We start from the raw sequence: 27,084 nt of genomic DNA on the forward strand, positions 1-27,084 counted from the left end.
GGGAGCGGAGGCCCGCGTCGCAGGTTCCCCAGCAGCCAGAGGGAACGTGCCTCGGAGCCGGGGCGGGACAGGGGCCTTGACACCTTCCGGGGGCCACCGGCGGGAGCTCGCCCAGCACAGGGCCCGGCGCGCTCGGAAGAGGCAAGGGTGGGGGAAGGGAGCGCCGGGCCGCGGGGCCTCACCCGTGGCGGTTGGGGGGGAGGGGTCGCTCTATCCCTCCGCCGGGGTCTCTGTGGTGGGAGGCGGCCGCTCTGCCTTCGTCTCTATGGTCGGCGGCCGGGGATGAGGGCTGGTAGCGACACCGCGGCGGAGGCAGGTGAGGAACGGCCCCGCCCGCAGCCCCCAAGCCCCGGGGCTCTAGGCGGGGGGGGGGACCGCCCCGTGGCCCAGCTCCGAGGCACCGCCAGCCCCAGCCCGTCCCGCGAGCGAAACAACGGGGCCAAGGGCAGAGCGGGGGGCGGGGCACCAGGAACACCGGCCCCGCCCCCGCCGCCGTTACACGGGCGAAGCACGTACCCGCCGCCGAAGCTGTAGCGCTTGGCCCGTGGCAGTGACTAGCGAGCGCGCCGCACACGTGCCCTCCCGGCCCCGAGCCGGTTGCCTGCGCTGGGAGCTGTGGGCTCCCTGCAAAGCCTCTTTGCGTCGCTCTGAACGTCTGGCGAAGATGGAGAGATGCATCTAGGCGCCTGTTCTGGAGATGTGAAGTGTGGGGCTGGGGGCCCCAGCTGTGTGTGTTTGTGTACTGAGAGTCTGAGCTCAGCCCCAGCTGTGAATTGCGGTGGCTTTGCCTGTCTGTCTCATCAGGAGTTTGGGGTGTGCTGAGCCAAGTTGAAGTGGGTGGGACTGCCAGTCTCACTTCAGAAAAGAGAAGGGGGGTGTATTTATAGGATGCTGTCAAGTCAAATTTGGCCCAGACTTTAGACTCTGTGAAAACTAAGTTCCTGCAAAACCCAATAATAGTATAACTCAGTAATACTCAAACCTCAGTGGTTCAGGAGTCAAATTAGCCACCACCATTACCAAAAAGATTCACAGTAGTGTGACTTCATTGTTTCATTTACTGTAGTATTATTCCTTTTTAAACATAAGGGAAATCTTGATATATAAAATTATTCTCACAGTGGATGTTAATAACTTAGGGAGGGTTAATATTATTATTATTATTAATAATAATAATAATAATAATAACTTAGGGAGGGTCTTTTCCAAGCCTGTGGCTTCTGCCCTGGCCCCATATGACTCGCCTGTGTGCAGGAGTGATCCCCCCCACAGTGATGGCACAGTGGCACGGGAAAGTTACCATTAATGGGGCAAGAAACAAAGCAGCTCTGCCTCGTATCTCCACAAGAGATTCCTGGAGATCTTTTAGGGAGATTCCCGTTAAGTGAGGGAGTCTATCAGTAGCCTCTTCCACCACTCAGACTAGGCATGCGGTAGGAGACAAGCCTGCTTTCTGCAACCCTCCTTCCCCTGACCAACTCGCTTCAGCAACTCCCAAAATCAAATCCACTTACTAGGGGGCCTGCTCTCCTGTTTGCACTTTGCCAACATCCGCCAGCAGTGACTGGCTAGCCTCCTCCATGATAGAAAAGAGCTGGCTGTATGCATCTCTGACTTCTGAGTTATGCTCTGCCTCTGGGTCTCCCCCCTCCACATCCTCGTCCAAGATTTCATCCTCCTGGCTCATTTTTGACTCGCATGTGAGCTGCCGAGTATTGCATCCAACTCTTTGTAGAACTGGCAGCTTGTGTGCGCAGCACCGGAGCGGCAGTTTGCCACCTGCGCCTTGTGGTAGGCATTCCGCAGCTCCTTCACTTTGACTCTGCACTGCAATGTGTCCTGGTGATGTCCCCTTTCTGTCAGGCATTGTGAAATCTGTCCGTAGGTCTCACAATTCCTATGGCTGGAGCACGGCTGGGACTGTACAGTCTCCTCTCCCCAAATGCTGATGAGGTCCAGCGGCTCGGCATTGCTCCAAGCGGGGGATCACCTGGTGCGTGGAGCAGGCATGGCCACCTGGAAAGATGTGCTGAGACCACTGCACACATCACTGAGCAAACAGGGAGGAGACTTTCTAAATGTAAAAGGAATGTATGGGGTGGAACTGATGGTTGGTCACAAGAGGGCAGGGGAGTAGAGTTCAAACCGATAACCAGAGAGTTGAGACCAGACATTGTGGGAAACATCCCAGAGGCCAGTCACAGCACTGTAATTGACCACAGCGTCTACACTTGCACTGTAGCCCTGGCGCAGAAATCTGTACACCTCTTGTTGGGGTGTTTTTTTTTACAGCGCTGTAACTGTGCAGTTTCTGTGCACTAAGTGGCTTGGCGGTGTGTACACCTTGAGAGTTACAGGCAGAAAACTGCTTTACTGTGCAGAAACTTGCCAGTGTAGACATAGTGACAATGTGATGAAGAGGTCTGTGGGTGTGGCTGCGGAGGAGGGTTTGGAAGATGGTGCTAGGCAGATTAACCTAAGTAAAGATGATAGAAGCTTTACTTGAAGAATCTCCATAAGGACAGAGGCTATGGGGGTTCAGGTGAAAATCTTCTTTGTGTTTACGAGGTTCTTAATCCTTCACAATCCAGACTTCTTACTGTTATTATTGTTCATTATTTGTATTGTGGTAGCGTCTTTGGCAAGCTGCCCTCCTGGATCTCTCTGCATGCCTCCGGAATAGACTGCTGTCTGCTCTGGAAAATAGAGAGAAGCTCTCTACACACTCAGAAGGGGGGGTAGGGTGAGGAAGGGAGGAGGAGCGTGTAGGAAGGGACGAGGGAGTGGCCTGTGGGGTGGAAAAAAGCTGAAAACATTGACTTAATTTTTTTTCCGATGGTCCCTGCAGTGTTGAGCTGACTCTTTCCTGGCATGTGCGAGGCAACAAAGGTCTCTTTGTGGTGTGGGGTTTCATGGCTGAGAAGTGTCTGCTATTCACACAGGAATCTCCATAACTCTGCACAGAGTGACTCCTCTACAGGAAAGAGAGCAGCAGCAGTAAGTAGATCTAACGTATTTGCTTCCTCTTGGTTTGAAAAGATAAAGCTGGGGGGAGGGGAGTGTTGGTTTGGCAGGGGTGGTGGAAACTTAATAGCCATTGAATTCAGTGTTCCCGTTCTGGGTGAAGACTGAAAAGTTGGTTGAAAAGATTTTCTTTTGGAAAAGGTGGAGAGGAAATTAAGCTTAGTGTGTAAGGAAGTGCCCTAAAGCAGTGACCCAAATTAGAGTTAACTTAATGGAAACCTAAAACATGTATTGACCTGAAAAACCTGTGAGAAGGGGCTGGAATAAGCATTTCAGAATTCAGGAGCTGTGACTGTCCTGTATGATAAGCAGATACCATAAGTCAATATTTCTACTGAGTTGCTGGTAAACAGATCACCTCCTTGGAAGCTGAGGGCCAGAATGTTATTTTGTCTGTCCGTGCTGCCCTCAGCAATAACCTCCTTTCAACTTTGGGGATCCAGTTTGAGTACAGATGTTGAATCGTAAACTGCAGAATTCTGATCTGATAAACACTGTCCCAAGAACTCTTCTATACTTCGGTCCCTGCTACAGCATTCGTGGACCAAATGTGTTTTTCAGTATGGGTTGAATTTTATCCCTTCTTTTGCAGGTATGCAGGGCCCTCTTTTAGTGGAACTGGTGTATTTCCGCTGAGCAGGGTGTATTTGACATCCCCTGTACAGCATGGAGCCCATTTTCAGGGAGCTGTCAGCATGCTGTCATGCAAAACACGAAGTAAGCAGTGGTTGGAAGGGTGGGGCTAGATTATGCAGAAATGATCAGGGTCAGAGAATTTGCCACGGTACAAATCCCTGAGTTGCTCTGCTGCTGCTCCCCATCCAGATTGCTGTGTGGGATTCTTCCCCCTGTCCAGTGCTTTGCTGAACTAGTTGGGCTGGAAAATGGGGAGATCTTATCTCTGCAGAAGCTGTTAACCAGATCAGCCCGTTACTTTGGGGTATGCTCATTTATTCAGGTTACTCTTCTAGGGGGGTTCTGTAGTTCTATGAATGTACTGCTTGTGTCACGTGTGTTTTCATATGGAGCTCTAATTCTCCCTTATGCAAGTCCTCTCCCAATGGAGCTATCCTGCAGGACCTAAGTTCTTTAGGGCTTGGTTCCTCTAGTCCCAGATCTGGATGAACACACGCTAACAACAGAGCAAGTCTGAGCGGACCGAGTCAATCAGCACTATCAAGCTGACCCCTTATATGTCCCTGGGCCCAATGGGCTGGATCAAGCAGCACTTTCAAGCTGCCCCCCCACCATATGTCCCAGATTCAGCATGTCCCTATCCCCGTTCTCAATTGTACTGGTAGTAACCTACTTGATGAGCAAAGCCCACAGTATTTTGGGCGCTGCAGGGATCTTTAGCTTAGGTAAAAGAAGCGTTGCTGTAGAATAAATGGGGGAGCTAAAAACACAAAAGAGTGAAGTTCAGCAAGAGAGAGAGAAGCAACCAGCTTAACCATAAAAGCTATTTATTGAATAATAGTGATAACTACACAAGGAGGGCTAACCCAACATAACATACATTAATGTTAATACCTAAGGTAGAAAGGAAAACAGAGAGAGAGAAAGAGGAGGATCTCCACCCATTCCATGAGGCTTGAACCGGTTGAGGTTCCCAGGTAATGGTGATAGCTCAGGGTCCTGAGCCCCCAGCACGATCAGTCTGGAGAAGATGGCGTTTCAGTGGAACTGATGCATAGTTTGGATCTAAGCATCAGAACACTTACTTAAGCATAGGTAGGGGTTTTTGTAGAGAAACGACGATTCAGGGGAGAACACTAGATTTGTTTATGGGCAAACTGATGACTCAAGGGTTTTCTTTAGACTAGACAGTAGGAGCTGATCATTCTGGCTATGGGTGATGTTTTCTTCCGGGGAGCTCACAGTGCAATTAGGCAGCTTCCATATTTTGGATATCAATCAAGGATTCATTACTAGAATTGGTCTGATAACTGCAGAGCTTGGTGTGGGCAGGCGTAGGTTCGTTAACTTCTGGAGCAGAGATTCCCATGATGCAGTGCTTCCCTGCTTTTCTGGTCCCAAAGTTAAGTGCTGTTCTCTGTTCTTCATTCTGTATGCTAATCTCTGTCCCATCTTTCATGCAGATGAGGCTAGGGTAGTTGTCTCTGCTCTCTATTCTATATGCAGATGGAGATGTCTTAATTTTGTCACTCTTGTCAGGATGGATCTAGGTGTGTTTCCCAGCGCCCTTCACTGCTCTCTGAAAGCCTTTTCTCTGGTCGGTATTGGTTCAGGGAGAAACCTGCGGGGGTGGAGGGCGTCCCTCATGGGTCAGAGAGGCCAGACACTGTGCCTTGATTCCCCAAAAACACAGAGCTGACTGGTATCAGAGCCCCTTGTGGATACACTAACTCAGTGTGTGAGTATGCAAATATCACTGATATGTGTTGTACCTGGAGGATGGGCAAATTAATTTGTTTGGTTTGGCAGGATTGTTTGCAGTTTTATATAGAGATGTGGTTTGCAATACCTATCCTGGTATTTGTCTGTCTTGTAAAGGAGGGTCTGACATCTGACACATATAGTTCTCAAAAATCTAATAGCACTGTTGGTAAAACCATTCACTTTGGTGTTCTGGCTAAATTCAAATTTGGATAATTATGTTTTACCTCCTTGTATTTTTCCATGGAGTTTCAGTTGGGTATGATGGTGTTCTTTGCTTCCTGTCCTAAACGGCAGTATGTTTTTGCTGTGTACTGGTAAACGTTCTACCACTGTTGTCGGCGGGGGGAAGTGATTCCTTATTACCTAGTTTGTGAAGTTATTGTACAAAATAAATAAAATTTGAAGTCTGTGAATGTTTCTCAATTATCTCTGCCCAAAGTATTCAGGTTTATCTATTGTGAAAGGAGTTTATCTAACGGCAAAGTCAACAGTTATATCTTGTGTCAAAGTTAGAATCAGGACTCACAATTTGTCAGACCACTCTGTTTTATTAGTGCAGCGCTCCACCAATAACACCCAGATAATGTGAGTGGCCATGCAAGACCCAAACAGTCTTATTTATACAGATAAAAGAGTGGGAATTAGACAAAGGGGACGAAGAAAGCAAAACAGTAAAATTCACCTGGGACACAGCATGCATATCCTACTTCCTTACTAACTCTTATCGATCTAAGGCTAATACTTCACCAATTGCCCTGAAATGGTGCAATTGTTCTATGTTAATATCTGTATTCCTGACACCTGGATTGCAGCATTCCAACAATTTTGCTTAAAGGTACAGACAGCATTTCTTTAATCCTTTCTATTTTCACAATATAATTCATTCTACTTTCACACTTGGTACCCATATTTATGAGGAATAATTGTCCTGTTTTAAAATACATAGATGCAGGCAGAACCATATTTGCAGGGCTTTGGAGGTACGAGTTCTTGCTGTAAAGTTTATATAATAGTACGCTAGCTGGCCAGAGCTGGATTAACCTTGTGTGGCCCCGGTGCCAAACATATTTGTGCGCCCCCTTGCAGTTGTGGGCTTCGAGTATGGGTCTGATGTGGCAGTGCCATTGGTGCCATAGTATACTTGGTACTGAATCTCAGAGACATATTTCATTTTGATCACACACCTCTGCATGACTGTATGCATTGCCATACACAGTTCCCTCAGCCCCCAGTTTTTCTTATTGAGCTGTACACCCATGTGGGTTTACCAATGTCCACAGTGAGCAGAACTTTCATGGTGATAAGGGGAAACTTCCCACAGATTTATCTCCCTCCTCATTCAGATCTTCTATAGCCGTGTCTCCAGTACCACCCTATGTCACCAGTCACTGCATGTGGTTCTGTTCTCAGCTCAATAAAGTTCCACAGCCATCAGATACCTGATCAGTTCTGACAAATGCTTTCCTCAGCACCCATCCTGCCACATACATACATATAATATAACTATAACTATATATATATTGTTTGTGAAGTTATATATAACACATCTCATTACATTTCCTATACATCACATTACACATTTTTGGATTGGACTGGTTACTTTGCAGGAACCAATCATTGTCCACGCTTGACCTACTCTTTACCTTATGTCTACATTCCTAACTTATCTTGTTTATAGTAAATGGTTCTTTGGGTATTCTCGCTTTTATCTTGGCTGGTTCAGTCCTTCTGTCTTTTTAGTCTACAATATAAGGTGAGCAGGGAAACTGAGTCATGCATAGTCTTTCATTAAAATATATTGGGGTTCCCCTCCGAGAGCTCTTTGCATCCATTCAGCTTCCCAAGAACTCAGTTCGACTCCATATCCCAATGCTACCCTGACTGAGTTAATCAGACTGAAATGCGAGTGGGGAAGAAGCAGGGTACATCAGAGCTCCAAATTTACTCAGAAACTCCCTCCTTTTTATTTATTTTTATTGCTGAAATAAACTCAGACTTGCTAAGGTGATCAGTGAGTTACAGGATGAATTGAAGCCTAAATCCCCAGTCTAGAGGGAGAGGGTATGCGTGTTCCCACCCCAAGAAAGGTGACAGCTTGAGGCATGAGACCTGAGTGGGGGTACCATGAAGGTGTCAGAGGTCTCATTACTGTGAAACTGACACATGCACACTTCAGGTGTGGGTAGCTATTTTACCTTGCTTAAAGGAATACATTCTCAGAAGTGAAATCTGCTGTTAATGAAACCAAGCCTATAGATGATTGTAGTAAGTTGGTCTTGGTCAAATGTCTTTAAACAGAGTAAATTTCCAGTATGTTAAAAGCTATATAAAGATAACTACTTTATTTAACTTAACATCCCAAGGTATCCTAGAGCTCTTTGCAAATCATACTATATACAATGATAACTCACCCACCAACTAAGGGAAACGATCTCTGGGGAGAAATGTATCAGTTGTTTAATGATGCATGGCAACACAGTGGTTTATGAAAGATAGTGAAGACGAATATTGTATCTACTAGAAACTAGAAGAATAATTTAGGTAGGCAAAATGTAAATATGTGAGCTGAAATTTGACCAGAATCCCAGGGTTAACAATGCCTTCTTCAATGTAAAGGGGATTTTTAGTGACCACAGCTGGGAGTCAGGACATCATATGAAGTTTTACTTCAGTGAGTAGTACAGTAGAAATGACAATGACACTAGAGGAATAGAAAGATCAGATAAGGCAAAACTTATTAAATGACAACTGAATGGGGCTTGAAATTTGGGTGGAACATACTGATGTTTCAGCAAGCAATATTAAAGAACAAATGCTACCCTGTTAATTTGGTTTCAAACTCAAGAGTGAGCAGTGATTTGACTCAAGTTATATATATCAGTCACAATATTTTGCCCTTGCCTCCTGTTACCGTCCTTCCTCAAATTTATTGGTGTGGTATGTCTGCTGGTGAGATTGAGCAAAATGTGGGAAAATGACTTTTCAGAGCTGAAGTGAAATATTCAGTAAAAATCTCAGGATTTTGTTTCCTCCTTATTTTTCCTTACCTTTTTCCATTTCTTCCTTGTCTTCTTTTCATCCTTGTTCCTTGTCTTGATTTTTTTTTTCTTCTCATCTGCTGTTGCCTCCTCCTCTTTGGGCTCTTCCTGACTGAGCTTTTCCCTTCCTTTAGCTGTTGCTCCTTCACCACTTCTTCTTCTCCTCATTCTATTGCCTCTTCACTTCTTATTTGTTTTCTCTACTCCTTGGGGTTGCTGCATGCATTCTCTCTGCCTTCACTACCTGTCCTAATATGCTCTGAGTGCTCTTTCAGTAGCCTGCAGCTCATACTCAAAGGAGCGGGAGAAATGGAGAAATAGAGAGTGGGTTGAGTATTGGTAACTGCAACTGTGTTGGCATTAACAAATCTCCATATCAATGTTCGGGTCCCTCTGGTGGCTCAGTGTAAGCACATGGAGACCACGTTATTAAGCTTGTTTTGGTGTTCATTGAACCAATGTACTGAGAAGTATATTAGTCTTCCAGCATTTTAGGATGTAATAAGGAAAGCCAAAGAACTGATAGACCACCATTATGCATGCACGAATGCCCTTGCGTAGAGATACCGTCAACAAGGAGCAAGGCGAGATTTTGGGCAATCTCCAGAGAACCCCAGAGGGAGTGGTCAGAAGGGGTTGGTTGGGACTGTAAACCAAGAGTGGAAGCATGAGGACTCTTTAGTGCTACTAATACAATTGTAAACCTAATTGCCGAGTGTTGGCAGCCATGGAAATTCACAAGAACATCATGACTAACAGAAAAGTCAAACTGGCAGTGACCCTAGCCTGGTCAGTCACCTTAGCAGCACATAAGGAGGACAGGAGTGAGGGCCAAGCTGCTGCTGGACTGCTTTGGAGTCCTCTAGCCACTGATGCCCACCTCCAGCCTGGAGTCTGAAGAGAGGAACTGGAAGAGACTGATGCCCCTCTCACACCCTGAGCCCCATCCCATCACATGGGACACCTGTTCCCTTACTTGACACTCTGCTCCACAGATCAGCTAACAGACCTCCAGCTGTCAGGGTGACCCACTGCTAGAAAAGATTCATTTCCACTTGATCAGCCACATCACAGCCACATGCCAAAGGTTGACCTGCTTATCACTGTCGTTGCTCATGTGAGGAATAGCTCTGTAATGATGCTGGCTTTGGTGGGACCCAACTGAAAGTACCAATTCAGGAGAAATGGCTTAAAGCAGGGCAATTATAGCCCAAGGATGGGGTTCCTTTGCACACCAAGGCAAACCAAACCAGCCACACCAAGAAGACTTTTACCCCACTGGCTAACCATAAGTCACACAAGCAATTTTTTCGCAGTATCACCACCCCAGTGCCACTTGTTATGGGGACGAATGGTTATGAAAACGAATACTGCAGTAAAATTAAAATGATTCTCTCGATCCCAAAGGACCAAGCCCCAGACCCAGGTTAATATAAAAGTTAGATCTTACCCACAAATCACACTGTTGCGAATCCTTTAGAAGCTAAAGGTTTATTCATAGAAGGAAAAAGATATAGGTGAGAGCTAGAACTGGTTAAATGGAATCAATTACATAAATTAATGGCAAAGTTCTTGGTTCAGTGCTGGAATAAACTGCAGGTTCAAATTAAGTCTCTAGAATACATCCACAGCTGGAATGGGTCTTTCAGTCCTTTGTTCAGAGCTTCAGTTTGTAGCAAAGTCCCTCCAGAAGTCAGAATCAGGATTGAAGACAAGATGGAGGAGTTTTCAGGGCCTCTTATATCCTCTGCCCTGTGGAAGATCACAGCAGCAAGATGAAGCCTGGAGTCACATGGGCAAGCCATGTCTATGCATGACTCAGTTCTTTACAGGCCAGTGCCATTGTTTACATGTTAGTTTGAACATTCCCAGGAAAGCTCAGATGTGGATTAACATCTCCCAAAGTTCATTGTCAGCCAAGTGTTTCTTGATTGGACACTTCCTGAGGATAGTCCTTTCTTAAGAAGCTGACCAAATGCTTCACTGAGGCTGCTTAGAATTAAAACACATTGATATTCAGATACATAGCTAATATTCATAACTTCAACTACAACAATGATACACCCATACAGATAGCATAATCATAATCAGCAAATCATAACGTTTTCATAGACACCTCACACGACAACCTTTGTACAATATTTGCTGCAAATATATAACAGTGATCTATATGGTTACAGGTTATGTCAGTAACCTCGCATGCTCCAAGTTGGGTAGCCACCTAACGAAGCCTCCATGAGGTGCTGGAAAGGAGGCAGCATGGTGGATCAAGAGGTACCAGGCTCAGCACAGACCTAATCCACATAGCATGTAAAATACCAGTGGCTGCTGGCAGCCTATTTACACTTGGTGCTTCAGCTGTTGCTAACACCAGTGAAGCTGAACTTGTATTAATAATGATGGGAAATGTTTTAAAAATTCCCCTGCTATAGATAAAGGTTTCAGAATCTTACAGGCTTGACATTTTCTAATTTAAAAGCAAGTAGGCAACCCCCCTGCCTCACCAAAAACAAACACCACTTTTCAGGCTGCCTTTATCCATCACAAAGATGCCAAAAAAGGAAAACGCCCAATTGTTTCCCCCTTGGCAGGTCTTCTTTAAATGTTGTGAAGCTGGTGCTTCCTCTGTTCAAAAACAGTACTGTGCATCAAGTCCTGAGCTGATTAGAATGAATTTCAGAGCCAGAATTCCGTGGTCGCCTAGCAGGCAGCCTGTGAATCCCAGCCTTAGAAAAGGCAGCTGCTGAACTGTTTCCCAGCAGAAAGCTCAAGATGGCTCTACTTATATATTGTTCACTTGGCATATGCTTCAGGTGACTATAAAGTGAGCGAGAAGTGTTCCCAGTCTTTGATTACTGTAACATTTCACCTGTCTGATTTTATTCCAAACCAGTGAGTGTGTCAAGATTTACAGGCTCAGGAGATGGTCTGGTAATTTTGTGGCAGAAGGGAGGTGCTCTTGCCAACAGGTCTGACATTGCGAATATATGGGTGCAGGGAATACTTCATGCTCTAAACAATGCAATGGCACCTTCATCACAGAACCACCTGCAGGGTCACAACCTTGGACATCAGTTAAACAAAGCCATAGCACATAATGGCTGCAGAGCTGCAGTAGAACATAGCCAGAGTGGGACTGGGAGCCAAAGAAAGGAGTGCTAGAGCGGCTGGACTCTCGGGTCTCACAAGAATCCCAAAGGGCACGTAAGCGGTGTTATTTCATAAACCAGTGTTGGAGGAATGTTAGTGACTTTGCCATCTGCTGTAACTGTGGCCCTTTCATTACTCACTCAGTGGCCATTGGCACTCTATGTATCTTCATACCATTTTCAGTGTTATGAGTGGCAGACAAGATGTGCAGTGGCTACTGTTGCTGCTAATGAAAGTTATGTGCACTGTTTCTTCAAATCTCCTAGTACAGAGGTGGGGGAGGTTCTAGGCAGAAGCTCTGCAGTGAAGCAGAGACAGACAGGCAGCATATCTTTAGGGATAATACTGTCTTCCTTATTTTAAAACTGTTTCTTGTTCATTGTCAGCAGAAAGTGACTCTGTAATTCTGACATTGCCACATAAATTGTGCACTGTTAGGAGCGTTAATGAAATTCAAGCCTGTATATTTGCCTGAAATAGAATTTTGGCTCTTGTTTGCCCATTTAATTTTTGACATTTTTATATTCTTATTAATATGTGTGAACAAAGACACTGTTTTACGTCTGCCCTCAAACAGATTGGAGGGCAGGGGGGAAGAGCTAAAGTGTTACTAAGCAAAGTGGGAGTGTAATATACAAGGATATGCTTGAAGGATAGTCCTGCTTCAAACTCCTCTCCCGAAATAAGGTCAAGCAACCAGTTGGGAGGGGCGAGGGGGATGAGGGGGAAAGGTGTACAAAACACTAAAAGGCCAAAGAAATACCTGTCCCTGACTGAAGCATAACCTCACTCCTTACCCCTCCCATGGAATATAAAAGGGGTCATACTGAAGCCCCCCGACTCATGACCCTCCAAAATGGAACATGACCATAGATAATAAGAGGTGGGGCCAAAGGTGTGCATTACAGGTATAATTATGCCTGCTAAGGAGGGGAAACTAAAACACTGGGAAGAGGCTCTGTGGTGTCAGAGCTATGGATATGCTTGCTTGAAACTAACCCCAATAAACATCGTATTGCCTGCACTTCATACTTCCGGACTTTTGCTTTCTGTCTGCGTGACAAGAATCAGGAGGGAGTGAAGGGAAAGCCCCCTTGTAATGGGTTAGATCACAGAACCTCACCTGGGGAGCTGCCACCCGATGTGCCAAGACTACTTCTGCTCCTGCCTTCCCTGCCAGCTCAGGACTCCAGCACTCTGTCTTGCTGAGCCAGACACTCGCGTCTGCTCCAGCAAAGACCCAGGGTCTGAATTACTTGCCTGAAAGCTGCAGATTTACCTGGAAAACAGCTCACAGAAGTGTGCTTGTCTTTAGCACTCAGATGCCCAACTCCCAACGGGGTTTAAACCCAAATACATCTGTTTTACCCTGTATAAAGCTTATGCAGGGTAAATTCATAAATCATTCACCCTCTATAACACTGATAGAGAGATATGCACAGTTGTTTGCTCCCCCAGGTATTAATACATACTCTGAGTTAATTCATAAGTAAAAAGTGATTTTATTAAATACAGAAAGTAGGATTTAAGTGGTTCCAAGTAGTAACAGGCGAAACAAAGTAAGTCACCAATCAAAATAAAATAAAACATGCATATTTATGTCTAATCAAACTGAATACAGATAATCTCACCCTCAGAGATGCTTCAGTAAGTTTTTTCCCTCAGACTGGACACCTCCGAGGCCTGGGCACAATTCTTTCCCCTGGTACAGCTCTTGTTCCAACTCAGGTGGTAGCTAGGGGATTCTTCATGATGGCTCTCCCCTTCTCTGTTCCACCCACTTATATATATCCCCCACTTTCTCAGTGGAAAAACATCAGGTTAAAGATGGATTCCAGTCAGAGGTGAAAGTAAGCCGATCCGGTCTGGCAAGAGCCAGTACACCGTGCCCGACTGCACCGGCTTCCACAGCAGGGATTTAAAGGGCTCAGAGCTCCTGCCGCTAGTGTGTTCATGGTAAGAGAGACAAAATGGGGATGCTCAGTCAATGAACTATTGGCTGCAACTGTGGTGTGGGGTTGTGAGCTTTGCTCCGGAAACACCCTCCATGGTGGGGATAATGTACAAGTAGCTGAATTGGTTTTGGCAAATCAGTGTGGACACTGGCCCAAAGTTAGCCAGTTCAGCAAGGCTAATGAGGACATGCTGAATTGTTTGTGCATCAACCTGTTCAGTTAAGTGTCTACTATGGATGACACTTAACAGTGAATGAGGGATGCTGTGCATAGTTCTTGTGCCCTCCTTCCCTCTGCACAACCCGCTGGAGTCACAAATAAGGAAGAGATGGGAAGAAGTTGCTGAGTAGGAATCCTATAACCACTGCAGCCTACCTCTCTCCCTGCCAATGCATGTCCCTCTCATCAACTACTTCTATTTTGAAGAGCTTGGTCCAATACAAGATATTACTTCACCTGTCTTGTCTCTCTCACAGTTTGAAAAGTTTGTACTGAGAGTGAGCCTGGAGCATTGTTCTTCCTTCACAACTCCCTTCCCCACCAGCTAAGATAATCTCCTCTCCCACTAATCTTCTAAAATCTTCTAGGGGAGACACACCTACCTCAAGAACTAAAAGGATCCTATCCTCACATTATCACTCAGCCTTTCTATCAGAGGGAACCTGTTCCCAACCAATCAGTTCACAGACCTTGGGTGAGTGTGGAAGAGTTCATTTGTAGGGGGAGAGAGTGAGGAACTGATGGATGTTTTTGAGGAAGAGGATTTTACCGAGAGAATGTTCCATGTGTTGCTAAGGGCACGTCTTCGCTAGCAACGTTAAAGCGTGGCTCCCAGCGCTGGTACACTATCTACACAGGCACTTTACAGCACTGACACTTGCAGAGCTCAGGGGGGTGTTTTTTCACACCCCTGAGCGAGAAAGTTGCAAAGCTGTAAAGTGACAGTGTAGACAAGCCCTTAATGAGGTAGAATGTTTCTCAGAGATTCTTTGTTAGAATGTTGGCAGCACATCACTCGCACCGGGGGGGGGGGGGGGGGGGGGGGGGGATGCAAGTGCTCGTGGCGCAGAGGTTGCATTTTTGGCATGGTGGGTGGTGTCCCCATGCTTCAGAGTTGGCACCCCCAAGGCCACTTTTCTGCATGTGCCTCATCACCAGTAACAATGATTCTGCAGTCAGAATTTAGTTAGCTCTGAGGAAGTGGCAAGAGAAATAAACTCTGAGTCAATGTCTCATAGTTTGTTTGCTCCATAGGAGTAAAAAGCCGTAAAACTGTGTGCTCATCACTAAAGTATGTAGATGCAAGATGCAGTATACACAAGGAGATCTGCTGAAATGCCATTATTATATAGTTACTTTTATGACTTTGTGCCTTAAATATGAGGGGAGTACTCTCTGCTGGATAGCGCAGTGGCTGTTAATAAGTGACTGTGTGAACCTTGAGTAAATTATTCCTCCCTCTGTATTCTTGTTTACCCATCTGCAAAATGGGGATGATGACATCATCTCACAAGGGTGCTGGGGGATTTAATTTGTAAAGTACTTGGAGTTCCTGTGATGAAAAACATTGTGTTTTACCGGTATTCTCATTACCCATACTGACCTTTAGCTGCCACCTCTTGTTTTCCTTCTGTAGTGTTGGTGAAAGGTGTAACTTCCAGTTTGACATAACCCTGCTAGATCTGGCTGAACTAAAAATAGCAGAGTAGCCACTGTAGTGTGAGTAGCAGGAGAGGCTACTCATCCCAAGTACACTCTCACATACTTGGGCAGCCAGCTTATCCGGCGGCTTTCACATTCACTCTATTTTTAGTGCATTAGTGTGGAGTTGAAAGTGACCAACAGTGACTCAGTGAATTGTTTGCATGTAATTTGTTCTCCTTGGTGTAGGTTTTATTTCTCTCTAAACCTAAAAAGAAAACAAACCGGTCCTTCCCGTTCTCAGAGGTCATTGCAGAGACTTGTACTGTCACACATTTTACCAAATGTTCCAGTGCTTTTTCTTTTGAAATTTTGGGGGAAACAGTGAAAATGAAAGGCCCAAGCAAACTCAGCTGTGTCCCAGTAATGGTGAAGTGTAGAGTAATCCACAAAAGAACACAGAGATCACTGAGTACAGTCTCAAGGGCAGGAGAGATAGACAAGGGGGAAGGACTGAGAAGAGGTGAGGCTTTAATTTTACTCTTGTTTTTGTTTTTGAAAGGGAGATTCTGCTCCCGTGCTTTTGCAGATGGGAACTAAATATTTAGTGGGGAGGTGTCAAATATCATTGCACTATTCTCCTCTCCCCTGAGTTCATGCAGACTCAGGGCCTTTCCCTCTCTAAATCTGAAACCTGAATGGCAGTATTCCCCCCACTGTCCTTTCTGCTTTTCTGTGGCCCCTAAGTTCTCCTCTTTTATCTCCATTTAACCTTTCCCAGTTTCCTCTCGGAGCAGGAATGGGGACCCTGGGGCTTTGCAGGAAGTACCGTTCCCTCCTCCCTGCTTTCTGCCCTGCAACTGCTATGCAGAGCATCTCCCTCTCCTTTCATCTGTGCTTCTACCTCACTCATACCACAGCTCTGTGAGGGGGGCAGGAGAGAGTTGTTCTGAGAAGCTGCTGCTAGGTGCCAAGGTATTCCCTGAAAAGGCAAGAGCCCTCTTCTCCGACCAAAGAAGTTGGAGCCAGGGGTGGGTAAAACCAGGTCACTTTGCCAGCCACAGACTTGTCCCTCATATTCAGCAGTGTCCAGCTGAGGAAGTGGGAGGAGGAGACAGATTGTGACCACATAGCCCCCCATCCTGAGACAGCTCTGCTGGTTTCCCCGTTATTTTGTGAAGCAGTTCAAAATAACTTTCCTTGTTCTTAACACTGTCTATGTTTGATCCAACCTGTATCATTGGCCTTGTCTCTCACAGCTCCCCTCTTCTCAGTTAGCACCAGCCTTCGCCTTTTCCTTTCCCACTGCTTCATTACTACAGGGAGTTGGTGCCAGAGCCTTCTCTGCGGCTATTCCCTGCTGGGTTGGAGGCAGGAGAGGATGGGACTTCCTCTTCCCCTGCAAGAAGTGGCTGGGGCTGTTTCAGATCTACCTCCAGAAACCTCCCTCAGCTGCAGGAAGATCAGCATCCTCCCCCGCTTCCTGCCCCCATCACTCCTCAGCTGTGAGGGAGGGGTAACTGTATGGAGAGCTGCTCCCCCATCCACCCAACCCCTGTGCATCCAGACCTCCCATACCCAGACACCCTTGCCAAGCCTCACTTGGTACATCCAGAAGCCCCGTAGCCCTTCATACCTGAACCCCACCCCACTGAACCTCAACCCCTGTATCTGGAGCCCCCCTTTCTCCAGACCCCCTTTCTCCAGACCCCCATTCCTGCACCCAGACTACTCCCCACTGAGCTCCTTGCACTCAACCCTCCACCCTGATGCCCCACCCTCTGCACCACCCTGAGCCGCCACATCCAGACCCCTATGCCACTGACTGCCAACTAGCTGCACCCAGACCCCCCACCAAGCCCCATTCTGCCAGCACCCACACACCTCTGCTGAGACTCCCTGCACCCATACCCCTCCGCTGAGCCCCAACAACCTTTATCTGGAAGCCCCTGCAGAGTCCCATTGCCCCTGCATCTGGAACCCCCTAATGAGCCTCTGTACATCCAAATTCCCCCACACTGAGACACTCCACAGAGCTTCCTGCACCCAGATTGTCTCACATAGAATCCTCTCACCCCACACCAGGATCCCCCCACACTGAGCCCTTCCACACTTGGATCCTACCTGGTTGAGCCTAGCTGCCCCACACGTGGTGCACCTGGCACAGAAGGGCAGGGCCCCAGGGTGTTTCTGGGGCAGGCCCAGGCCTTATGCTGTGTCAGGGTTGAGTGCAGCCTCACCGCTGAGTCCGTGTCCTGGGGGTAGAGGCTGCAGGGTCAGGGCTGTCCTTACCCATAAGCAAAGCACGCAGCTGCATAGGGCACCAGAAAATTTGGGGCACCAAATTTCCTGGTGCCCTGCGCAGCTACGTGCTGCTCCAGCCCCTGCTCTGGCTCTTCCCCAGGACCCCCGCCCCTGCTCCACCCCACCCCTTCCCTGCCCCAGCCCTGCCCCCCACTCCCATGAAGAGTTCAGCAGGGCTGGGCCGCTGCATTCACCAGCAGCGGGAGTGCAGCAACCTGGCCCCAGCTGCGCTGCCAGTGAGTGCTGGGGGGTGGTTTCCCCTGCCCCCCAAGCCAACCCCTCCCCCTCCGCAGAGGCCTGGGGCCCGGCCCCGCCCATGTAGGGCCCCCTAACAGCTAGCGACGGCCCTGGGCAGGGTGATCTTCCACCTTCGTGCAGCCAGTGGCCTGTGCTCCCCACTGCCATCCTGGAGACTCTGCATTTATTTATTAACAAATAAAACTTGCAGAATTTTGCAGAATTTTAAAATATTGTGTGCAGAATTTTTAATTTTTAGCGCAGAATGCCCTCAGGAGTAGTCTTAGGAGTTTTGGTTAACAATTAAACTCTGCAGGCTGCCGGGACCCCGTGCCCGGCGGGGCTGTCAGAACTCCTTAACAGTTAACCGTTTAACCAATAGGATTTTAATAGGTTAAATGGTTACTATTTTTAAACCCTATTTACATCCCAACTTTGGACTTAACTATCTTGAGTAATTTTGTATATTCTCCAAACTTTGCCACCTCACTGTTTACCCCTTTTACCAGATCATTTATGAATATGTTTAACAGAGCTGGTCCCAATACGGATCCCTGGGGACACCATTGTTTACCTCTCTCCGTTGTAAAAATGAACCACTTATTCCTATCCTTTGTTTCCTATTTTTTAACCAGTTACTAGTCCATGAGAGAACCTTTCCTCTTATCCCATGACAGCTTTGTTTAAACGCCCTTGTCGAGGGACTTTGTCAAAGGCTTTCTGAAATTCTAAGTACACTATATCCACTGGATCACCCTGGTCCACATGTTTGTTGGCCCCCTCAAAGAATTCTAATAGATTGGAGAGGCATGATTTCCATTTACAAAAGCCATGCTGACTCTTCCCCAACAAATTGTGTTCATCTGTGTGTCTGATAATTCTGTTCTTTACTATAGTTCCAACAATTTGCCTGGTACTGAAGTTAGGTTTACCACCCTGTAACTGGGATTGTTTCTGGAGCATTTTAAAAAAATTGTCATCACATTAGCTGTTCTCCAGTCATCTGGTACAGAAGCTGATTTAAGTCATAGGCTACATACCACAGTTACAGTCTAATTTCTCTCTTCCTTGTGTGGTCTGTATCATGAAAAATTAACATCATAGCTATGTGATCATGGGTCAGTGAGAGGGAGTGTCTTCTGGACATGCAACCTGTGAGGTGGTTGGGGGAAGAAATAAAAGGTTGGATCTATCATGCTGTCTGGAGTGGCTCATGAGCATGAGTGCTTACCTCAGAGCAGACTGTCAAAAACAAGACAGACACCCCAGACTGGTGGTATGTTGGTGAAATCTAATTATACAACCCAGAAACAAATGTAAAGTTCTGGATCACTGTAACAGTCTTATCATGGAGTCACAGACAGTTCCTTTAAGCTCTCCAGTCTATCTTGTCACTTAGACAAGCTGGACTTAGTGATAAATGGTCACTACACCAAAAATCACAAAATAGGTTGCTTTCAATCCCAAGAGACTAGTCACTTACCCCAGCTCAAATAGATATGTCACAAAAGATGCCTGTAGCCAATTCTGTAATAAACTAACTAAAGGTTTATTAACTAGAAAAAAGAAATGAGTTATTTACAGGTACAAGCAAGCAAGCATATAACACAAATGAATTGCAGCCTAAATCCTTAGAGTGATAGAGTCCAGAGTGACCTAGACAAATTGGAGGATTGGGCCAAAAGAAATCTGATGAAGTTCAAAAAGGACAAGTGCAGAGTCGTGCACTTAGGACGGAAGAATCCCATGCACCGGCAGAGACTGGGGACCGACTGGCTGTGCAGCATTCTGCAGAAAAGAACCCGGGGATTACAGTGGACGAGAAACTGGATATGAGTCAGCAGTGTGTCCTTGTTGCCAAGAAGACCAACGGCATATTGGGCTGTATTAGTAGGAGCACTGCCAGCAGATCGAGGGAAATGATTATTCCCCTCTATTCGGCACTAGTGAGGTCACATCTGGAGTATTGCGTCCAGTTTTGGGCCCTCCACTACAGAAGAGATGTGGACAAATTGGAGAAGGTCCAGCTGAGGGCAACAAAAATGATTAGGGGGCTGGGGCACATGACTTACGAGATGTTGAGGGAACTGGGCTTGTTTAGTCTGCAGAAGAGAAGAGTGAGGGGGGATTTGTTAGCAGCCTTCAACTACCTGAAGGCGGGTTCCAAAGAGGATGGAGCTAGGCTGTTCTCAGTAGTGGCAGATGACAGAACAAGAAGCAATGGTCTCAAGTTGCAGTGGTAGAGGTCTAGGTTGGATAATAGGAAACGCTGTTTCAGTAGGAGGGTGATGAAGCACTGGAATGGGTTACCTAGGGAGGTGGTGGAATCTCCATCCTTAGAGGTTTTTAAGGCCCAGCATGACAAAGTCCTGGCTGGGATGATTTAGTTGGTGCTCGTCCTACTTTGGGTATTGGACTAGATGACCTCCTGAGGTCTCTTCCAATCCTAATATTCTATAATTCTGTGTAGCGATCTGTCAATTCAAACTGTCTCCTCCACCTCCCCCCCCCCGGGCTAAACCATCCCAAGCATCATGGGGATCTCTAAGGTTATGTTTAGAAATCCTTGCTCCTCCAAGTCCACATAGCATAAGAGAGATTCAGTTTCTCCTTGATAGGGATTTTTATCTCTTTCTCTCCAGAGTCCAAAACTGATGCAATAAGTTTATGCATAGGTCTCTCCTTCCTGGAGGGAGTATGGAATGCAATCAAAAGAGACTTTGTCCTTTGATGCTACAAAATAGGTCAATGGTTTCAATGGGCTATTCTTGTATGCAGGACAAGCACTTTACTTTTATAAGTGCTTCTTTTCCCCTTTGTTGTGTAACACAGTTACAGAGGTTTACAATGCAAACACTCAATATAATTTTGTACCATGGGCTATAGAGAGATTATAAATGAGAGTAATACATGTAACATCCTACAAGCATTTTATCAAGTCTAAACACTAAGCATGTTCTTATCAACTTAACACCTATTATCTGTTTTGATGATGCTAACACACAAGTAAACAAGACTGGTTTCCAGTTATGCATCTGTAAATGTTCAGTGAGGCCTGGGGCCTTGGCATGAGCTGGCATCTGGTCTGCCAGTATCATCGGGAAAAATTTCACTTGAAAATGAAACTCCCACTCAGAAAAAACAGGAAAACTTGCCTCCTCCCAGCTAGTTCTTCAACATTCTGAGAGCAGATGAGAAGAAAGTGGAGGGTAGGGGTCACAAGGTGGTAATGGTGAGTGGCTGGGGAAGGAAGGATTTCTGACACTAAGCAAGCATTGTGTGGCTCACTCCTGGGGTGCATTCCTGAGAACATCTCTCCTTAAACTTTAAAGCAAAGCAAGTTTCATTCCTGAGAGGTAATTTCAGTTATGCCTCACTTTTTTTCAGGAGTGTGGCTAGAGGCAGGCCAGGCAGAGCTTCCTGCTTTCCAGTTGGTGTTAATTATTTGTACTGAAATAGTCCTAGAGACTCAAAATCAGGGCCCCATTGTGCTGGGCACTGTACACACACATAGTAAGAGACAGTTCCTGCTGCAGCTAATAATCTAAATTGGACCAGACAGAGAGAGAGGGTGGGAGGGGAAACAGAGGCCCAAAGAGTGGAAGAGATTTGCCCAATATCACACAGCAGGTCAGTGGGAGAGATGGAAACAAAACCCAGGTTTCTCGACTTACTGTCTCATGCCCTACCAACTTTTTATAGTGCTGCTTTGGCTCTCCGCTTCGGCTTCCGCTTCTCTGTTAGCACCCCTTGTGCCCCATGTTCTTCTAGTGAATTCAATGGGGTGGGCGGGGGGAGTGTGTTGCAGTGCAGCTGGGGGAATATAAATAACCTCTTCTCTCTGTTTTAGTCTAGGGTGAGTCATGTGATGTTTGCCTTCCAACAATCACTGTACCAGAACTCCATGAATTCCAAAGCAACAGGAGGCTCAGCAGCCTTTGATATCTCCCAGCTTCCTGCCTTATTGTGACATTCCTTCTGGGTCCTTTATTTTCACCCTTCTGAAGTGTATAGTGAAAGGGCTGCAACAGGAACATTGCTGAGGGAGTGGCTTGCAAACGAGAGAGGGCCATGGGCTTGAGCTCTGTCAACCTTCACCTCTCCTACAAATTCAGGCTGCTGCTGCTTTTCATCTTGTGCATGATGGTGGTGGCATGGGCCACCTCCAGTTACCTTGTGGACACTGTGCAGGAGACTCCCAAAGCAAAGAGCTTGGTGGAGAATTTCAGGAAGGCAACCATGCTGGAGAAGGAAAATCAGAAAAAGAAGGCCATGACAACTGTGGAAGTTCACACAGTGAAGTCCACCATGAGTCACTGCCCTGCTCTCTCTCCCTACCTGCGTAAGTGGCTCAGTCTTCAGTATCTTTAATGAATGAAATCTGCTTTTGTGCTACTGATTCCTTGGTTCCCCTCTGGCCACCTCTCACCCAGGTGCTTTTCCTGTGAACCAAACTCACAGCTAGTGACTGTTGCATATCAGATAAACAGCATCCTCTTAACAGTTAGATATCCCTTCACCCTAGGAATACTTAAGAAGTATAAAGAGATGTGTAGGACTGTTTAATGCATTATGGGGAGAGGTTGTTGGGTCCATGCTATTCCCTGCCCAGTGATGGTGCTTTGGCTAAAGTGAATTAAACTAACTCTGGCAGCTCATGCGTTCCCTATATAAGTGTCTTCATTCTGAAAGGATAGCAAAATCCCACCATGCCAACACTGGAAGGAGACGGAATGAGCTTGCCTGTGAGACTAGTCTGGCCCATCTGTACTTACTGGCTTTGGCAGCCAATTAGACAGTGGGGACAGAAGGGGCAGGGGAAGGAAAACCCATCAAAAACAGCTGTAGCAGCCTGATATCTGGATACTGTGCTCCATTGGCAACTGCAAGTACTTGGTTACTGGGCTCACTGCAGGTCCCATACTGTGCTTTTCACTGCTTAATCTGTTAAATCTGCAGTACTTGAATACAGCCCATTTTCTCAAATGCATATTGCAATGTGCTGAACTCCAGAATAATAATTTACTAAGAAATGGGTCTCTGCCCCTACCTGACTTGCTTGCGGATTCCACTGTTTCACTCTTCTTTTCCACCCCCTCTTTATTTTATGCTGAATCCTGCTTTTGTGGTAAGAGATTTCCATCCTCCTCACAACCCATACACTTCCTTCCCCTTTCCATCTCCATAGCAGATGTGAAAACCCTGGTGGGAAATGAAGTGCAATTTCATAAGTGCACCTTCCTTTGACAAAGACTGTGTGACTGTTCTGGGGATTAATGCTGTCCTCCTGGCTAGGGGTCAGATGGACATCTTCAAGAGGCTTCCTTAGACTCCTTGTTGTTTTCTTAGACTGGCCATTTTTATTAGTACTGTAGCTCCATGGAACCTTGACGTTCGCCATATTGGCCCATGCTACCTTTTTCAGCTTTACTGCCAGGGGGTGATTTCTATGTTAGCAGCACAAAGCTTCTGGATCACGTTGTCCTCTTTGTATGCCCACACTCATGCAAGCTGGTTGAGCGATACTGACATTTCTTCCTGCAAAAAAAAATAAATAGTTTTAAAACATTTATTTTCTGGTGGGAATTTTTTTCAGTGAGAACTTTGCAACCATCTTTAGTCGCAGTTGTGTGATTTCTTCTCCCTCAAGTGAGTTTTCTCTGTATCAGCAGAGGCCATGATTAAAGATCAGCACAGCAGCCATTGAAAAGGTCTCATCTGGCCATGGGAATATTGGATTGAGTCATTTCCTGACCCTAAAATGTTTACATTCTTCCATGGCCATGGTTAAAGCCTATTCTCACATTTCTCTCCACTCTTGTTCCTCCCCCTCCTCTCCTTGAAGCCCATGTTGAAACCATGACTATCTTTCTGGTTGAGTGGGACTCTTTTTATGTATCATTGGCATTGCTTCTTCAATGAATAAATGCTAAGCAACTCCAAGTACCCATTCCCTCCAGGACTCATGTATTGCCTTTACAGCACTCTTCATTCCGTTTGATCTGAGAAGCAAGATAAATCAGAATTTGGGATTGAACCCAGGCTTCTCATACTGTTGTATGGACTGTGTTACAAAGAAGGTCAGACTAGATGATCAGAATGGCCCCTTCTGGTCTTGGAATCTATAAATGCTGGAGTGCAGAGCCACTCCCCTGGAGGCACTGAGCTAGCCCGAAACCTGAAATGAATTAAGAATGCTTCCTGTGCTTCTCCTACAGAGGGCCCCAGCAGGCTCAAGTTCAAAGCATCTCTCACATTGGAAGAGGTACAGAAGGAGAACCCTCAGGTTGCAAAAGGCCGGCATCGCCCTGCTGAGTGCTCAGCACTGCAACGAGTGGCCATCCTGATCCCACACCGCAATCGAGAGAAGCACCTGTTATACCTGCTGGAGCACCTCCACCCATTCCTACAGAGACAGCAACTGGACTATGGTATCTATGTCATCCACCAGGTGAGGCAACAATGAAGGCAAGAGAACGACCTGCCTGGGAGGGATGGGAGATTGATTAACGCCTGTGCATCCCAAACTCTTCTGCCCTGTAGATATTCCTCCTGGCTTTCTGATGGTGTCTTAGGGCTGGGTGTCTCCTTTATTGGCTAGAGAACAACGGCATTCCTTTTGCTCAGAGATCCTGTCTGAATTAGAGAAGCTCTTTAAAAATGTCCCACCTTCGCTAACACCAATTCAGTTCTGTCTATGTTAACAATGTTGCAAGCTTCAAAACAGACTGGTTGGTAGCTGCCTCTTGTGCTTTGTGCACGGTGCCATCAGCCTGCTCAGAACAAGTCGAATTGTTATAGTGCTAACATGGCTTTGGCAGTCCTTCTGCATTGGGGTTCACACTGGGAAATCTGGACTATTGTTAAAGATAGGAATATTTTTAGAAAACGTCCTTGATGTAGCTAGAGCTTTTAAAATCATACACAGAAAGCCTTTGCCAGCCTGAATAAACTATTAAATGTATTGTCGCTTAGTTTCCATTCCCGAGCTAGGGCTTGAGATGACCTGACCGTCCTAATAATGTTCGTTACTGATCAAATTAACTTACCCAGCACGTTAAACTTACACAACCAGGATGAAATGTTCTCAGGCCCAAAATTTTGGGGGTGTTCAGATGGAGGATCTTGGTTCATGGATCTCTTCCACGCCTTCAGATAGTGTATTGATAGTGACAATCGTTATTCACATCATAGTACTTGTGTACAAATCCCTGTTGTCTAGAACAGAACACGAAATAAGAGCTCTTTGGCATACAGGTACCCTTTGAGTAGCAAAGATGAATGGAGTGTGAAGTCCTGACAGTATGTCTGGTACCTCTGAGATTCTGTGATCTGCCTGCTCACATTCAGTGACTCTCTGCTAACTTAATTGCTAATTTCGTAGAGCATTTTATCCCTTGCTTGGGTTTCTGTCATGCCCAGCACTGGTGCTGTGGTCAGGGTGAGCTTGAAACAGCAGCCTGCTCTGGGAGTGGAAACCAGCGAATGCTTTTCTCGTAACCCACTCTCAGGACTTTCTGTTTTTAATCTTCCATTCACATGTCTGCTCTACTTTGATTCACTATTCAGATAGCAGAAAACAAATAAATTAATGCAAAACTCCCCACCCTGTCCTGATTAAATAACCTCACAATTGTGTCATAAACCAAGAAGAAGCAGAAAATTCTGAATGAAGGCCTATTTCTAGTTCTAAATCATCTAGGAACAGGAGCAGCAGTGATTGACAGGATCTGCTTTCACTTGGAATATCCTGTCTTGTTTGTTTGTTCGTTGCTCTGAATCAGAGTTGTATAGGTTGGCTGAAGACGGGGATGTCCTTCCTAAACTACTTAAGGACATATTAAAGAAGGCCCCAAGGCTCCGTCTGTCTAGTCTATCAACAGTGCCAGGTCTTGGTTTCCCTGTTTTGCCGGAGGGTCTCTATTTTGAAAACTCCGATGTGGACTGGGACTCTCCCATAGTCCTTTATTGTTTGGGGGTGGTGATGGATAGGCACACACAAAATCAGAACGTGTAAACACAGAGAAGGGATTTTGAGAATCCGCTGTTGCTTGCTCTTATTAACTGTGAGGTCATAACCTTGCTAGTTGTCCACACTGTGTTCCAGAAGAAGCAAGGTGGACCACACCTGACTTTTTAATACTAAATATGCAGGGACTGCCTCTTAGGTGATTTTGGGGGAGAGAGAAAGAGAAGGAAAGGGCCTTTTAAGTCTTCTCCACTGATCATGAAAAGGGCACCAACCCAATCCTTTTCCCTCTGCAGGTCACCTTTACATTATTTTTAAAATATGTATTTTTTTTAAGGGTAGTGGTGAAAGCCCTGCAGAACAAATGTTTCCTTTGTCCACAAAGTAGGTGCTGAGCTGTTTTCTGTAATTTATTCTTCCACCAGTATGCCTTAAGCCTGCTTATAGGGCGAGAAAGGGAAGTTTAATCTCCATGGGTTATGCAGTCCTTGGGTTTAGGCTGAAACTGGCAACAAGAGGGTCAATTAGAGCCAATGGTAATTGTGACATGGCTCTCTGCGTGTAGGAACTGGATTGGGATAACCTGATCAGTGACTCCAAACAGCCTTCAGATGTTAGATTCTTTGTAACTACCAGCCTAGGCTGAATTTGACCTAATATGTAAGTGAAAGGCCATACTCAATGTATATGCATGCCTGCTTTTCCCCTAGGTTTACCATTCCCTGGATGTGAGAAGTGCCAACTTCTTCAGACTCCTTCACAGAGCATTTCTCTGTCTCCCTGGATGGATCCTGAAAGGACCCCCTCTCATTCCTCTGAGAAGGGCTTTTAAACTCTTTAGTGTTTTGATCTCCAGGCTTCCAGCTTTGGCAAAACAACTCTGACACTTCAGCTTGGAGACAGGATCCTAGAAGCTTAACAGCTTGTCCCATTGTCTTCCAAGTGTGGCTTGAGGCTGCTTACCTAGGTTTATTGCGTTGTTTTCCTGTTTGTTGTCTCTTCAGATCTTTCTTAAGTTAGATCAGTAGTCTTACAGGAAATTCTATTAACTCACCATAGTTACACAATAAATGTACCTCCCTGATCAGATCACTTAACTATTCATATCATTATGGCACATCAGTATTCATAGATTAATACATTGCAGCTCATTCTCTGTCACAACTGAATCCTATGTGGGTGTTGTGGTAAACGTCTGTCTCAGATCTGGACTTAGAGTTCAACATCTGAGTGTTTACTGTGAATCTCCCCCAAGCTTATACCCAGCTTTGATCTTATTTCGCTGCCACCAGATAATATTGAGGCTACTATCAGCCTGGGTTCCCCAAATTCCTTGGGGGGACCCCCCTCTCTGGCCTCCCCAACT

The 27,084-nt window shown here is 46.0% G+C and overlaps 1 protein-coding gene across 8 annotated transcripts in view; it reads left to right on the forward strand.

Moving 5' to 3' along the window:
• Positions 1 to 230: 230 nt before the first annotated feature.
• Positions 231 to 27,084, forward strand: part of B4GALT4 (beta-1,4-galactosyltransferase 4) — a 53,323-nt gene continuing 26,469 nt past the window's right edge. The window contains exons 1-5 of one of the 8 annotated variants that reach the window (XM_075072057.1): positions 231 to 316; positions 2,849 to 2,997; positions 14,044 to 14,265; positions 21,611 to 22,091; positions 23,968 to 24,200. In XM_075072057.1, coding sequence (XP_074928158.1) covers positions 21,821 to 22,091; positions 23,968 to 24,200 — 504 coding nt within the window. In that variant the 5' untranslated portion in view covers positions 231 to 316; positions 2,849 to 2,997; positions 14,044 to 14,265; positions 21,611 to 21,820. Of the gene's footprint in view, positions 317 to 571; positions 705 to 2,783; positions 3,002 to 3,616; positions 3,742 to 14,043; positions 14,266 to 21,599; positions 22,092 to 23,967; positions 24,201 to 27,084 lie in introns of those variants that run through there. The other 7 variants (XM_075072059.1, XM_075072067.1, XM_075072068.1 and 4 more) reach the window with 7 other exon arrangements.

Source organism: Chelonoidis abingdonii, chromosome 1, assembly GCF_003597395.2.
Source record: "Chelonoidis abingdonii isolate Lonesome George chromosome 1, CheloAbing_2.0, whole genome shotgun sequence".
Classification (NCBI taxonomy): Eukaryota; Metazoa; Chordata; order Testudines; family Testudinidae; genus Chelonoidis; species Chelonoidis abingdonii.